Source organism: Coregonus clupeaformis, unplaced genomic scaffold, assembly GCF_020615455.1.
Source record: "Coregonus clupeaformis isolate EN_2021a unplaced genomic scaffold, ASM2061545v1 scaf4779, whole genome shotgun sequence".
NCBI classification, from domain to species: Eukaryota; Metazoa; Chordata; class Actinopteri; order Salmoniformes; family Salmonidae; genus Coregonus; species Coregonus clupeaformis.
This window is the reverse complement of record NW_025538233.1, coordinates 1-14,439: the sequence shown is the minus strand read 5'-3', so window position 1 is coordinate 14,439 and position 14,439 is coordinate 1. Positions and strand designations below refer to the sequence as shown.

General features: G+C 43.6%; 1 protein-coding gene across 1 annotated transcript; it reads left to right on the top strand.

Annotated features, from left to right (window-relative positions):
- Positions 1–529: 529 nt before the first annotated feature.
- LOC121548628 (ubiquitin carboxyl-terminal hydrolase 10-like) lies at positions 530–14,413 on the top strand (the record flags this gene model as incomplete). The annotated part of the gene is made up of 11 exons (XM_045220654.1): positions 530–649; positions 1,147–1,192; positions 1,575–1,634; positions 2,562–3,845; positions 7,487–7,578; positions 7,700–7,809; positions 8,054–8,112; positions 8,203–8,306; positions 13,160–13,259; positions 13,467–13,644; positions 14,248–14,413. Coding segments are annotated over 11 exons (2,319 nt in total), but the record flags the coding sequence as incomplete, so codon positions are not given.
- Positions 14,414–14,439: the final 26 nt, after the last annotated feature.

Genomic DNA, 14,439 nt, shown 5'->3' with positions numbered 1-14,439 from the left:
GATGTTTTAGCAATATTTCACACTTACGTTACCCACACATGTTAATATTGAAGATACCACATTTCCAACATTTATCTGAGCTGAAATATTTTGTTATGTAATTGTCATGTGAATTTTTTATCTCTAATTCACCCTAAGCTTGAATCATTACCAGAGGTTGTAAGGCTCTGGTTTTAATCATCAATGATTCAAGGTCCACAACTCACAAGTCTTATCTGTATTTTTATTCATGGCGAGAGCTCTGGGGCCAAAAACACAAACATACTGTTTTTATACCCCTTGACAAACAAAGGCACTATGCTCCTCCCACCTTTAGGTGGCTTTCTTAAACAGTTCCCGCCTTCCCCCTTGAATGGTTAGTAACGCCCCCTCTGTTAGTGGGTTGACACTACATGATAATTCTAACATTTATACTGTGTTTGGGGTGAAATTCTTTAGTCATTATTCTTAAAATCCAAATTAATCTAACAGTAATAGATGTAGTGATTTAATATATTGATTCTAATAGGTTGCACATGATTATCCTCAGTATGTTGAATCAGATGTATTTTATGTAAATGTGTATTTTCTCTCTCCGCAGTACATCTTCGGGGAGTTCAGCCCTGATGAGATCAATCAGTTCTTCGTGACTCCACGATGTTATGTTGAGGTAAGACAAAGACTTTTGAATGAGGCTTGAATTAGACAGTTATTCACATACGTTTCCTCCAGCTTATAGCTGTTTTGACACCATATAGTCTACGGTGTTAAGTGTTGGAGTGCCGGTGGCTCTTAATGTTAACCGGGTCGATCTTAAGAATGGACTTTTGTAAGCTCAACACCCAAACCGCTGAGTTTATAGATTTAGACCAGTGTGTATATCTACTGTCATTGTGTCTAAAACACAGAGAAGACAATGGTTTATTGCTCATGTTTGCAGTTTAGTGAGCGTGAAGAATATAAGCCAGCACAAAATAACGTGTTTTTATCACCAGGACTGTCATCTGCCCCACTTCTCCAAAGTGCACATCACACAGATGTGATGAATTGATAAGCAGGAAGACTGAGAACAGTCGTGGTCTATGAGATTAATGCTATATTTGATTGTTTACTTTAATTAGAAAGTGTTTTTTTTAGTTGTAATCTAATCTCTCTGCTCTTTGACAGCTTCCCCCCTTCAATGACAAAGTCTCCTGCGTCAGTCAGTCTTCAGGTAAGAACGTCTGTACTGGATTGCTCTGATTTTATTTAAGTTTGTCTCGTAGACCATTCCAAACGTCATCCGCATGAGGCTGACCAGCGCTCTCTGGGTTGACAACACTCTTGCCCCCACATGATTTAATGGTTATGACCAAAGTCAAACATACGTCCGTCTGTGCTAGTTGGATCCAGACCAACCTGACTGAACTGCATGGAAGAGAGTGACAGTCTGAATTCATATTGTTTTAAGATAAGGTTTTACTTGTAAAAAATATGTCCAAACATACCTGCAGAGCAGGGATTTTTGAGCCACCAAGTTACAAAAAGTCTGTCAACCATACCCCTCCCCTGCTCATAACACTTGATTTTTACCTTGATTTGTATGAATTATTCAGGAAGTTACTGCACTCCTGCTGTGCCTTACATTACGGAGTCTATGAGACGGCAGGTTTGCGGTGAGTTTTGGGTCCGACACTCTGTGCTTATTACTTGTTGCTGAAGAACTCAAACCCAGGTCTCAAAAACTGGTGGCTTTCTAAACCTTGCCCCTATTTACTCTCATTCTTCCCTGTCCGTACGATCTGTGAGGCTTTGCATGCTTAGATGCCGTTAAATATCTCCTCTCTCTATTGCATTAAACACATTTGCACCGCAGCAGTGCTTTAAGTTGACTTGTGATTTGTATACCCCCTCACTTAACTGGATGGATTGAGAGAACCCTCTTTTATTGGACTTATAAGGGCATAGTAATGGTCTTATATGGAAGCTAACAATTACAATAGGCATTTTGTTTTGCAAGGGTATTACTCTCAGTGCATCATTATGACTCTCTGGAATGAAATCCCTTTGATAAAAACACTAACAGAGGACACTCTAATCCACAGAGAAGAGCGAATCACAACCGTACTCTAACCATACCTTACATTCCCCCTCAGGGTTTCCGGTGGCTGGGTTGTATGGATGACCAGTCATGTCTTATATAGCCCAGCCGTACCATATTCAGAGTGTTGGGATGATCTGATCTGCATTTACTAACGTTTTCTTCATGTTCACCTTCAGCTCTTTCTCTCACTGCCTATAATCTTCCAATTTGAGATGTTAGCAACTTGTTAAATTTAATCGATATTGAACTTACTGTTCGTTGCTTGATACTTTTATTTGTGGAGTACTAAAGGTCAATGTTTGTTATTCAATTGAGTTTGTGACAGTTAAAGAAGTTGGAAATTGTGTTGTATATTTCATGATGCCAAAACCTGTTTTGGAGGTCAGATATTGGCCAAGTAGTATTTTATTGTGTTGTGTGATCCTTATGAACCTTTGTCTTCAGTGCAGAACTGTAGTGCCTTATGTTCCCAAGCTGACTGACTTATCCTCCTCTGCAGGCGAAGACTACCAGCGCATTGAGTTTGGTGTGGACGAGGTGATGGACTTGGAGCCTGTGGGAGTGAAGGATCCTCTCTTCAAGGTGTCCAGCACTCTGAACCCCCAGGCTCCGGAGTTCATCCTGGGCTGTCAGCCGTCTCAGAATGTCCTGCAGACAGCCACAGCCCTCTCTCCGGCGGCAGACGTCCCAGACGGAGCACACTACAACTCCCTGGACGGCCCGGATGGCCCCGACGGCCCAGATGGCCCAGACTCGGAGCCCTGCGCCATGGACAGCAACCAGAACTGCCAGGATGGGGATGGGGGCCCGGGCAGCTTGGGCCAGAGGGAGAGGAAGAAAAAGAAAAAGCGACCGCCAGGATACTACAACTACCTGGAGGGCTCGGGCCCCAATAGCGGTGGCATGGGCATAGACGGGCCTCCTGGAAAGGGGTTGGTGAATGGACACGCTCTTAGCGGCCCTCACCTTGGGTCGCAGGACATGGTTGGTAAGGCATTGTCAGGGGGCAAACTTTCCACCTCAGCCCCTGTCACTAGGGCAGCAGCGGCGGATGCGTCGGCTGCTGTGAATCAGAGGACTTGTGATAGCCCTGATGAATCGTCTTTGGACTTCACGAGTGGAGCCACCTCTTTATCAGATGGTAAAGACGCGGCTTCCTCCTCCTCCTCCTCTTCCTCCTCCTCTCAGAGCAGTGGGCGGGCAGAGGGGGGCAGGACTGCAGAGCAGCAGCCTGAGAACATGGCTCCAGAGAGCCCTGAACTGCTGGGCAGCGGCGGGCACAGCCCCTGCCCCACCTCCCCTCCTCCCCCCTCGGTTGCTGAGGCCAGCCCCCCTGCCACCATTGCTACTGCTACTACTGAAGAAGAGGAGGAGACTGGGGACAGTGGGGTGGCCAATGGGCTGGCTGAGCCCCATGCTGGCATCAGTGCAGACGGACACAAGGAGGCCTCTGAGGCAGGGGAGCAGCCCCAGCAGCAGGCCCCAGCTCCCTCAGTGGAGCCTGCCTCGTCCCCAGACTCTGAGGCCCAGCCGGCGGTGGCAGAGCAGCCTCAGTCGCCTGCCCCTCCGGCTGCGCCCGCTGCCAACCCCCCCAAATCCTGGGCTAGCCTCTTCCACAACTCCAAGCCTCTGCCTGGAAGCCCTCAGGCCTACGTGGAGGTAAAGAACGTGGTGGAGGTAGTGGCTCCCTTCCTGGCCGCCGTGGAGCAGCATGAGAAGACTGGGGAGGTGAAGGAGAGCCCTGTCCATGTATCAGAGGATCCCATGGCCCCTAAACTTGCAGGTAGTGTACTCACAGATATCCCCACAGTGTGACAAAGAAGAGCTCACAGGTTAACCCTTATGTCCTTTCGAGTGTGTTAGGGCTGTCTCCAACAACAAAAAATAATCTTTGTTGACAGTAAGTCGTCTGTTCTTTCGACCAAATGTGTATTTTTCCATATAGATACACCCTATGTGTTTTAATAAAATTAACTATATATGCATTGAGCTTGTTTGATGCTTTAAGCTCACTGTTTGTTAAATAAGACACAAATGACTCGAGGGAGCCAGAGATCAAGATAACCAGAAGACAAAACTTTAACCTGTCCCCACCATCCCCCCGCTCCTACTGGCTTTCGCAGATTCTGCCGTTATTCTCCTGAAGTTGCCGGTAATAGGCTTCATGAGGAGTCAGCAAACTTTCCCATGTGGAATGCCAATTTATTTTACAATTTCTACCGATCTGCGTGCCTGTTATGGTTTTCATATGCACGTTTTCGTGGAACAGTTTCATTTAATTTATAACAAGGTCTTCGTATCTCAAAATCATTGTCATGTGGTTCATCAAAAATCTAAATGAAAATGATACAATCCTAAAAAGTAACTATGTAAAAATAACCTATAAAGCCAACAAATAAAAACATTGCATCCAGCAGGTAGAAAAGATCCTGATTTTAAAATAAATATCCTATAAATCACATTGGCTACGCATGGCCTGTCTGCAAAGAACTTGAAACATTGTATCAACTATTAACTTGGGTGCGGCCTGAAGCTCCTTGCAACATTGTATAAAATATTCTGGGCCCTCAGTTTCCCGTGCCAGTGAACTCTGGACACACCGCTGTAGGCTATTTGCGCAAGGGATAAGAAGTAATCAGGTAGGCCTATTTTGTGACGTTTCCACTGGATCAGAGCATGACATTTATCTAAAGGGAGAGAGCATGAAAGATTTTTCAAATACATTGAGGAATTATTGTCATTCTCAATGGATGTAAAAACAGACTTCGTTTGCTTGCTGTTTGAGGTGAGGAAAACATTACTTTGAGAAGCTCCACGACAATCAGAAATACTATCAGATCCCCAAATGGGCACATTTATATGCCAACATTTGCGCGCATGCCAGGTAACCTATAGGCCTACTTCTATGCGTAATCAGGTGCACATCCTTACTCAACATTGACAGGAGCGCTCCAAACAAAAGACTGTGACTAAATTGACAACTCGTAAATGGAATGAAATTAACCAAAACTTGGTTCTCACAAGTGTAGCATAGGTTGTGCGCTCTTTAAATAATGTGTCCACTCCAGTGAGAACGGTAAAAGACTGGAATAATAATATTGAATGCGTTAACAGACATTACCGTAACCAAACAAACATTGTAGATTAGAAATTATAGTAATTAACAGTATATGTACTACTGGTGATATATGTAATGGTGAATTGATAGACACTAACAGTCAAACGCCAACAATTCACACAATTTATGAAACAATGAATGTGCACAAATTGGCGGGAAAGCGCATTCTGGAGAGAGACGTGCATTGTGCAGCCACACTCCCCTTCTTCTTGGAGTGTGCCATCCCCACGGCCTCCGCAATGGATTAGTCTCGGCCTCCGCAATGGATTAGTTCACTGAGATGGGGACGAATAAGATGGGTCTTGTGTGCCATAAAAACAAAAAAATATATATATATATTTGCTAAAAAATATTGGTCGACCAACAGCCTATCGACCAAACAATCGACCAGTCTAATAATTGGGGTCAGCCCTAGAGTGTGTTGACAAAACTATACCCATTGATTATTATAATAGTCATCAATTTGTGCACTTTTCATGTTCTGTATGCATGTGCTGAAGTTCAACCTACCGTCCACTTGGTGGCAACATTGGGGCATTTAGCCAGACTGATACACATGAACACCAGGTGGTGCTAACACTCAATGCTTGGTAAGGCCCAGATTGCTATGACACATCTCCATGACATGCTTTACCTCACCACCCCTATTTTCCCCAATCATGCCCCAATGAATGGAGCTGGGGAATTAATGTCAGGCCATGTGAGCCCAGGGAGACTCCCATGTGGCCGGCTGGCCTTGATGGCATCAAAGGGAGTCATTGTATATAGCAGTAATACTTATACATCTTGAAGGCCTCTACTCCAAGCTGCAATCATGAGAATACAGGCAGAGGGCGGGCTGGAGCTACTGCTTTACCAATAATGTATGAGCTGCACTAATTAAGTCCATTACCATGACATCAACCTTATGGATTTTCAAATGTACTAGACTAGAGCAGGATAGATCACTGACCTCAACCCTTTCTCCTAACACACACACAGAATCTAAAAGAAAATTGCGAAGTTGCATAATGAGTTGAACTTGTAAGCTGCTTAATTAAAAGTGGTATGTAGGATCATATCCTGATTACTCTCTCCACCCAACAACAGCCTCCAGGTGTTGGGAACACACAGGGTACACTGGTGGTTTTAAACAGACTGTGACAGGGAGGATTGTCATGTCTGGGTAATGTGTGGTTATTATCTTGATGGGATTATTGCTTGTTTCACTCAGTGCTATGACCCTGGGCTTCCTCAGGCCTCATGGATATAGTCCAGAGAGACCTTATCTCAGTGGGTTACTTAAGCCTCCTTGTAAATTGTGGTTGACACTGCATTTTTGTCATCCTTTTAGTAAAATGGGATTTTCCATCTCTCCGGCACCCTTATGAAGTATTTATGAGCGAGAGAGGGGTTCTGGGCAGCCTAATGTGCTGTAAATAATTCAACCATGCTCCACGTGGTTGCCTTCACCGGCCAGTAGAAAGGCTTATTTTGTACCCACAATACAGTGCTCAGACTGCGCGCTCCTGTCAGGAAAGACATTTACATTTTAGTCATTTAGCAGACGCTCTTATCCAGAGCGACTTACAGAAGCAATTAGGGTTAAGTGCCTTGCTCAAGGGCACATCGACAGATTTTTCACCTAGTCGGCTCGGGGATTAGAACCAGCAACCTTTCGGTTACTGACACAACGCTCTTAACCACTAAACCCAGAGGATGAACAGGAGGCTATTTATAGGACCCCTAACTGGTGTCACCATTACCACGTCTCATTTTGATTTCCAACCCCGTATACGATCTTATCTCTGGGCTGGATTTTATCTGTAGTGTGCATTTACAGTTTAGCCAAACTATATTTATCTTCTCTCCTGGAATGACCATTTCACTTTTAGCAAACCTGTTATCTATAAAAACCATGTTTCTATAATTTGGAGATTGTTCTTAATATGCTATGTACGTAGGCGGAACTATCAAAAAAATTGCCTGGTATTTTGAACCCATTGTTTTCCCATAATGTGATTGTGGTATTGTTTTATGATACTTTCTATGCTGGAATGTCTGGCCACGTTACCATGGAAGCTGTGTTGCCAGTGACAGTCTCCCTTCCTAGGCGTGGCACAGTACTCCTTGTTCTGACAAACCAGCCTTGTGTGCCACTGTCATATGATGCAGAGTTGGAAGAAGGGACACAATCTATATAGCACAGTATGGAGTAAATTGATATTATTTTTGTTTGAGGTTTACAAACTAACTTCTATTTTAACTTTTTGTTTGATTTAGTGAGGGATGTGTTCAAAATCCTGTATACTTGTTTGAATCCCCAGAACTAATTGAGAATGTGAAGTTAATACACAAACCAGTTTCTTTGCAACCAAGAGGATTGATCAACAGGGGAAACTGGTGCTATATCAACGCTGTATCCTTTTCTCAGCTGCATGTGAAATGCTTCAATCACACCATGTCATAAAGTTACATTAAATGTCTATATTTAGTGTTGTTGAAATGAGGTGATTTTGCCCTTGACTGCCTCCCCCAAGACATTGCAGGCCCTGATTGCTTGCCCCCCCATGTATCACCTGTTGAAGTCCATTCCCCTGTTCAATGACACCCAGAGACCCTGTACTTCCACACCCATGATGGACAACTTGTAAGTAGCTTCTCTCTCCCTGGGAGCTGACTGGCCATATTTAAAAGTCAAATCTCACAATCAATAGAGGTCTTGTTTGTGTGCAAATAAGCAGCGATGACAAATTCCTGCCTGAACAAAATTGGTAAAACCGTGTTAAGAGTATTGAGTAGGTGTTAAATGTGTGCTCACTGCATTGGGTTGGGTGTATACTTCCTTTGCTAATTGCAACTCCCTGACCTTGTTTCTCCCCCACTCCCTCCAGTGTAAGGCTTGTCAATGAGTTCAGCAACATGCCTGTGCCATCCAAAGCCAAACAGCAAGGTAAGCTGTCAGCATCTTCTAAAAGAGCTAGAGTTTCTTTTATTTCCTGTTGATGTTAATTTGATGTGATCCTTGTTGCTTTTTCCGTAGCTGCTGGCGAAAAGATAATAAAAGACATTCGACCAGGTGCTCCTTTTGAACCCAACTACATCTACAGACTCCTCACCCTCATCAAGTCTAGTCTCTCAGAGAAGGTAAAGCCATGGGGCATCCAGACCAAGCTTTACCTTCGGCCTGTAAAATGAGTGATGTGTCCTCGGAGGGTGTACTAGCAATTAGGGCTGGGAGATATTAATTAGAATGTTTTAGGGCGGAATATCGCAACAATCATTTTCATTTTTTTATGCACATTTTTTTCCGCTTGTTCTCATGTTTTCTTTTTGGTCTAGTCTCCTTTGCTCCCTCTGTGCTGTGTGCACCTTACCATTCTACATGCACACACCAAGCCCCTCCCCCTGCCACTCACAACAGCAAAGATGAGAGATCACTTCTTCCTCTCTGAAAAGCGGCTTCAACATCTCATTTGCATTTGTGGATTGATCCAACAGAATCGGTCATATGGACACCGAAATGCATTGAGACATTATTTTACTATAATAGAGGAAGTTCACCTTTCTAACGATACCCTTTTTATGTCTCAACGCCTCAAATTGCGCGCAGAGCAGACACTACTAAAACAGGAGTGTTAATGAACATTGATTGTGGAAAATGTATGCTCGGCATTTTAGCCAAATACTTTTATACTAGCTGTCTAGTCTGTGTTTTATAAATGTGCAATAAGCATAAAACACAATTATATAACGAATTGCCAAACCATTCTAATTCTGAGAAATAAGGTAGGCTACATGATTTCAACATCTGAACAAAGTGGACAGGCTAGCATGCTGTTCAAACAGTTGGAGACCGACAGAACGGTGTGTTCATAACAATTTAACTGTCCTACCTTGTTAGCCAGCAAATAGATCCAAGTTGGCTAAACTTGAAATATAAAGATGAGCTGCTTACTCACTAGCACATGGGCTTGTGCTAGAGTGATTGTTTGAGACCTGTGTTAATTTTCTATAACGCCTGCTACAAGTTAGTCATTATTAGTGAATGTGCATTATGCATGGTTCTGGTTAAATATGTAACAAAAAGGTCATTTTCATAGACTTAAAAGCCAGATAAGTGATTATTGCAAAAAAGCAGGTTAAACTATTTTGATAAAATAATTAAATTATTAGTGGGTCTTATGGTTGTGGAAGGCCTATATTTACCGTAGGTACAGTGGGGAGAACAAGTATTTGATACACTGCCGATTTTGCAGGTTTTCCTACTTACAAAGCATGTAGAGGTCTATAATTTTTATCATAGGTACACTTCAACTGTGAGAGACGGAATCTAAAACAAAAATCCAGAAAATCACATTGTATGATTTTTAAGTAATTCATTTGCATTTAATTGCATGACATAAGTATTTGATACATCAGAAAAGCAGAACTTAATATTTGGTACAGAAACCTTTGTTTGCAATTACAGAGATCATACGTTTCCTGTAGGTCTTGACCAGGTTTGCACACACTGCAGCAGGGATTTTGGCCCACTCCTCCATACAGACCTTCTCCAGATCCTTAAGGTTCCGGGGCTGTCGCTGGGCAATACAGACTTTCAGCTCCCTCCAAAGATTTTCTATTGGGTTCAGGTCTGGAGACTGGCTAGGCCACTCCAGGGCCTTGAGATGCTGTCTACGGAGCCACTCCTTGGTTGCCCTGGCTGTGTGTTTTGTCTTCAATGCTCTTATTGAGGGAAGGAGGTTGTTGGCCAAGATCTCGCGATACATGGCCTCATCCATCCTCCCCTCAATACAGTGCAGTCGTCCTGTCCCCTTTGCAGAAAAGCATCCCCAAAGAATGATGTTCCCACCTCCATGCTTCACGGTTGGGATGGTGTTCTTGGGGTTGTACGCATCCTTCTTCTTCCTCCAAACACGGCGAGTGGAGTTTAGACCAAAAAGCTATTTTTGTCTCATCAGACCACATGACCTATTCCCATTCCCCCTCTGGATCATCCAGATGGTCATTGGCAAACTTCAGACGGGCCTGGACATGCGCTGGCTTGAGCAGGGGGACCTTGCGTGCGCTGCAGGATTTTAATCCATGACGGCGTAGTGTGTTACTAATGGTTTTCTTTGAGACTGGTCCCAGCTCTCTTCAGGTCATTGACCAGGTCCTGCCGTGTAGTTCTGGGCTGATCCCTCACCTTCCTCATGATCATTGATGCCCCACGAGGTGAGATCTTGCATGGAGCCCCAGACCGAGGATGATTGACCGTCATCTTGAACTTCTTCCATTTTCTAATAATTGCGCCAACAGTTGTTGCCTTCTCACCAAGCTGCTTGCCTATTGTCCTGTAGCCCATCCCAGCCTTGTGCAGGTCTACAATTTTATCCCTGATGTCCTTACACAGCTCTCTGGTCTTGGCCATTGTGGAGAGGTTGGAGTCTGTTTGATTGAGTGTGTGGACAGGTGTCTTATACAGGTAACGAGTTCAAACAGGTGCAGTTAACAGGAGGGCTTCTTAAAGAAAAACGAACAGGTCTGTGAGAGCCGGAATTCTTACTGGTTGGTAGGTGATCAAATACTTATGTCATGCAAATTAATTACTTAAAAATCATACGTGATTTTCTGGATTTTTAGATTCTGTCTCTCACAGTTGAAGTGTACCTATGGTAAAAATTACAGACCGCTACATGCTTTGAAAGTAGGAAAACCTGCAAAATCGGCAGTGTATCAAATAACTGTTCTCCCCACTGTATAATTTCACAAGCCCTGAGAATTTATTAGATTATGCTGACTGTTTGAAATGCAGTGTATTTTACCTTTAATTGTACAACAAAGCTTGTGTAGAGAGAACATTTAAGAAAAAAAAGATATACACTACCAGTCAAAAGTTTGGACACACCAACTCATTCAAGGGTTTTTCTTTATTTTTACAATTGTTTACATTGTAGAATAATAGTGAAGACATCAAAACTATGAAATAACACATATGGAATCATGTAGTAACCAAAAAAGTGTTACACAAATCAAAATATATTTTATATTTGAGATTCTTCAAATAGCCACCCTTTGCCTTGATAACAGCTTTGTTCACTCTTGGCTTTCTCTCAACCAGCTTCATGAGGTAGTCACCTGGAATGCATGTCAATTAACAGGTGTGCCTTCTTAAAAGTTAATTTGTGGAATTTCTTTCCTTAATGCTTTTGAGCCAATCAGTTATGTTGTGACAAGGTAGGGGGGGTATACAGAAGATTGCCCTATTTAGTAAAAGACCAAGTCAATATTATGGCAAGAACAGCTCAAATAAGCAAAGAGAAACGACAGTCCATCATTACTTTAAGACATGAAGGTCACGGAAAGTTCAAGAACTTCGAAAGTTTCTTCAAGTGCTGTCGCAAAAACCATCAAGAGCTATGATGAAACTGGCTCTCATGAGGACCGCCACAGGAATGGAAGACCCAGAGTTACCTCTGCTGCAGAGGATAAGTTCATTAGACTTACCAGCCTCAGAAATTGCAGTAAGTAACAGACACATCTCAACATCAACTGTTCAGAGGAGACTGTGTGAATCAGGCATTCATGGTCGAATTGCTGCAAAGAAACCACTACTAAAGGACACCAATAAGAAGAGACTTGCTTGGGCCAAGAAACACGAGCAATAGATATTAGACCGGTGGAAATTTGTCCTTTGGTCTGGGGTCCATATTGGAGATTTTTGGTTCCAACCGCCGTGTCTTTGAACGGAAGAACTCTGCATGTGTATTTCCCACAGTAAAGCATGGAATAGGAGGTGTTATGGTGTGGGGGTGCTTTGCTGGTGATACTGTCTGTGATTTTATTTAGAATTCAATGCACACTTAACCAGCATGGCTACCACAGCATTCTGCAGTGATACGCCATCCCATCTGGTTTGGGCTTAGTGGGACAATCATTTGTTTTTCAACAGGACAATGACCCAACACACCTCCAGGCTGTTTAGGGGCTATTTTACCAAGAAGGAGAGTGATGGAGTGCTGCATCAGATTACCTGGCCTCCACAATCCCCCGACCTCAACCCAATTGAGATGGTTTGGGATGAGTCGGACGGCAGAGTGAAGGAAAAGCAGCCAACATCTGCTCAGCATATGTGGGAACTCCTTCAAGACTGTTGGAAAAGCATTCCAGGTGAAGCTGGTTGAGAGAATGCCAAGTGTGCGCAAAGCTGTCCTCAAGGCAAAGGGTGACTATTTGAAGAATCTCAAATATAAAATATTTTGATTTGTTTAACACTTTTTTGGTTACTACATGATTCCATATGTGTTATTTCATGTCTTCACTATTATTCTGCAATGTAGAAAATAGGAAAAATAAAGAAAAACCCTGGAATGAGTAGGTTTGTCCAAACATTTGACTGGTACTGTATATATCGTGAATCGCAGAGAAGTATAAAAAAATCTAGATTTCTAGGCCGTATCGGCCAGACCTAGCAATAACATCAATCAAAATCTATTTAGTCTTTACATTTCAAGTGGGTTTGATTTTTAGAATGTTGAACTATCCAGACATTCCACACTTTCAGGTGTTCAGGGACTTGGAGCAAATAAACTGAAACACTTTGTATCCCCTGTTTCCTGACACTGGTTTTATGTAAAATTCCACATCCTCATCAGTACACCTGAGGAGTCTATGCACCAGATACATTCAGTCTGTACCTGTCTGGTGGTACAGTACGTTGATACATGTACGAATACTCATCTATTGGTGCATGAGACATGCTGACTCATTATTGATTCATAACCAGATGAAGTGCAATTAATAATGCTATTATAAATGTAATGTGAGAGTTAGCGCCTGACCTATGTGGTTTAGATCGTATCTCACCTGTGCCATGTGCGCACTGATGTCCTGTCCTGAAGCTCCGTAACAGTGGACAGGGCCTGTGTGTGCTGAGTCAGTGGTTTTGCATTAGAAAGCAGGCTCTCTTGGCACCGTGGTCTCGTTAGTGCTGATGGTTGTGTGTTCTCTGTCAGGGTCGACAGGAGGATGCGGAGGAGTACCTGGGCTTCACCCTCAACGGACTGCATGAGGAGATGCTGGCTTTGAAAAAGCTAATCTCCCCTCAGGAAGATAGTAAGTAGTGCTGTGATCTAAATCTGATGCATGAGGTCATGAGATGATCTATTAACACATGCTCTCTGATTTATGAACTGATCTAGTCCCTTTTCACTTCACATCATTTCCTTATGTTCTTTGGCCTCACTGCTCAAGGTGTATCTGCTCTATGATTGCCATTGACTGTGGTTCTAAATCAGTTGTCTCTTCTCCTGTCTTGATCAGAAGCCCCCACACCCAATGGCCCAGAATCCCAGTCAGGTGTGGATGACGATGCTGCTGATAAGGAGGAGGGGAGCGATGAGGAATGGGAGCAAGTGGGCCCCCGAAACAAGACCTCCATTACCCGTCAAGCTGACTTTGTCCGCACCCCCATCACTGACATATTCGGAGGGCACATCCGGTAGGGTAACACCGATGACTTGTGTTGACTTGTGAGGTGTCAGGAAACTCTTACAGTTTCTTTACATGTGATGTGTTGCTTATAATGGAACTTAATATTGTTCAAGAAGATGTAGTCAAGTCAATGTTTTGGTGGACCGAAAGCCTTTACTACTATTTCCATGAAGAGAAGCCTGAGTCTTGGAGAGACACTTGACTTCTCTCGCACATGAAGCCAGAGTGATGGTCAGCCGCTGAGTGTTTCTTTTCTCCCTGCCCGTTGCTTATTTTTCTTAAAGCCCAGCAGCAGAACTGTGGCACCAGTGGTGTCCTTACCCTTCTTTTTATTGGCTGTGGCGCCGGTGCCTGGTATGACAGGAGAACTGACAGAGTATAGTGCCATCTTTCTGGGCCCCCTTGGGCTGACTTCCCTGGAGAGACGTGTAGAGAGAATCAGTATTATGACCCATCCACTTTCAACACTTACCTTCAAAGCTGTGATGCTGTTTTCTGAGGTTGAGATGTCGTTGAGACACTCCATATCCATTACTGAAGTTTTTGAAAGAAGCTGTGTGAAGCTTTAATGTCCTTGTATGTATTGTATTTAATTGTCTGTCCTATGCAGGTCGGTGGTGTACCAGCAGAACTCTAAGGAGTCAGCCACCCTGCAGCCCTTCTTCACCCTGCAGCTGGACATCCAGTCAGAGAAGATCCGCACCGTTCAGGAGGCCCTAGAGACCCTGGTGGCACGCGAGTCGGTTCAGGGCTACACCACTAAATCCAAGCAGGAGGTAAGGGTCTTACACACACAGTACAG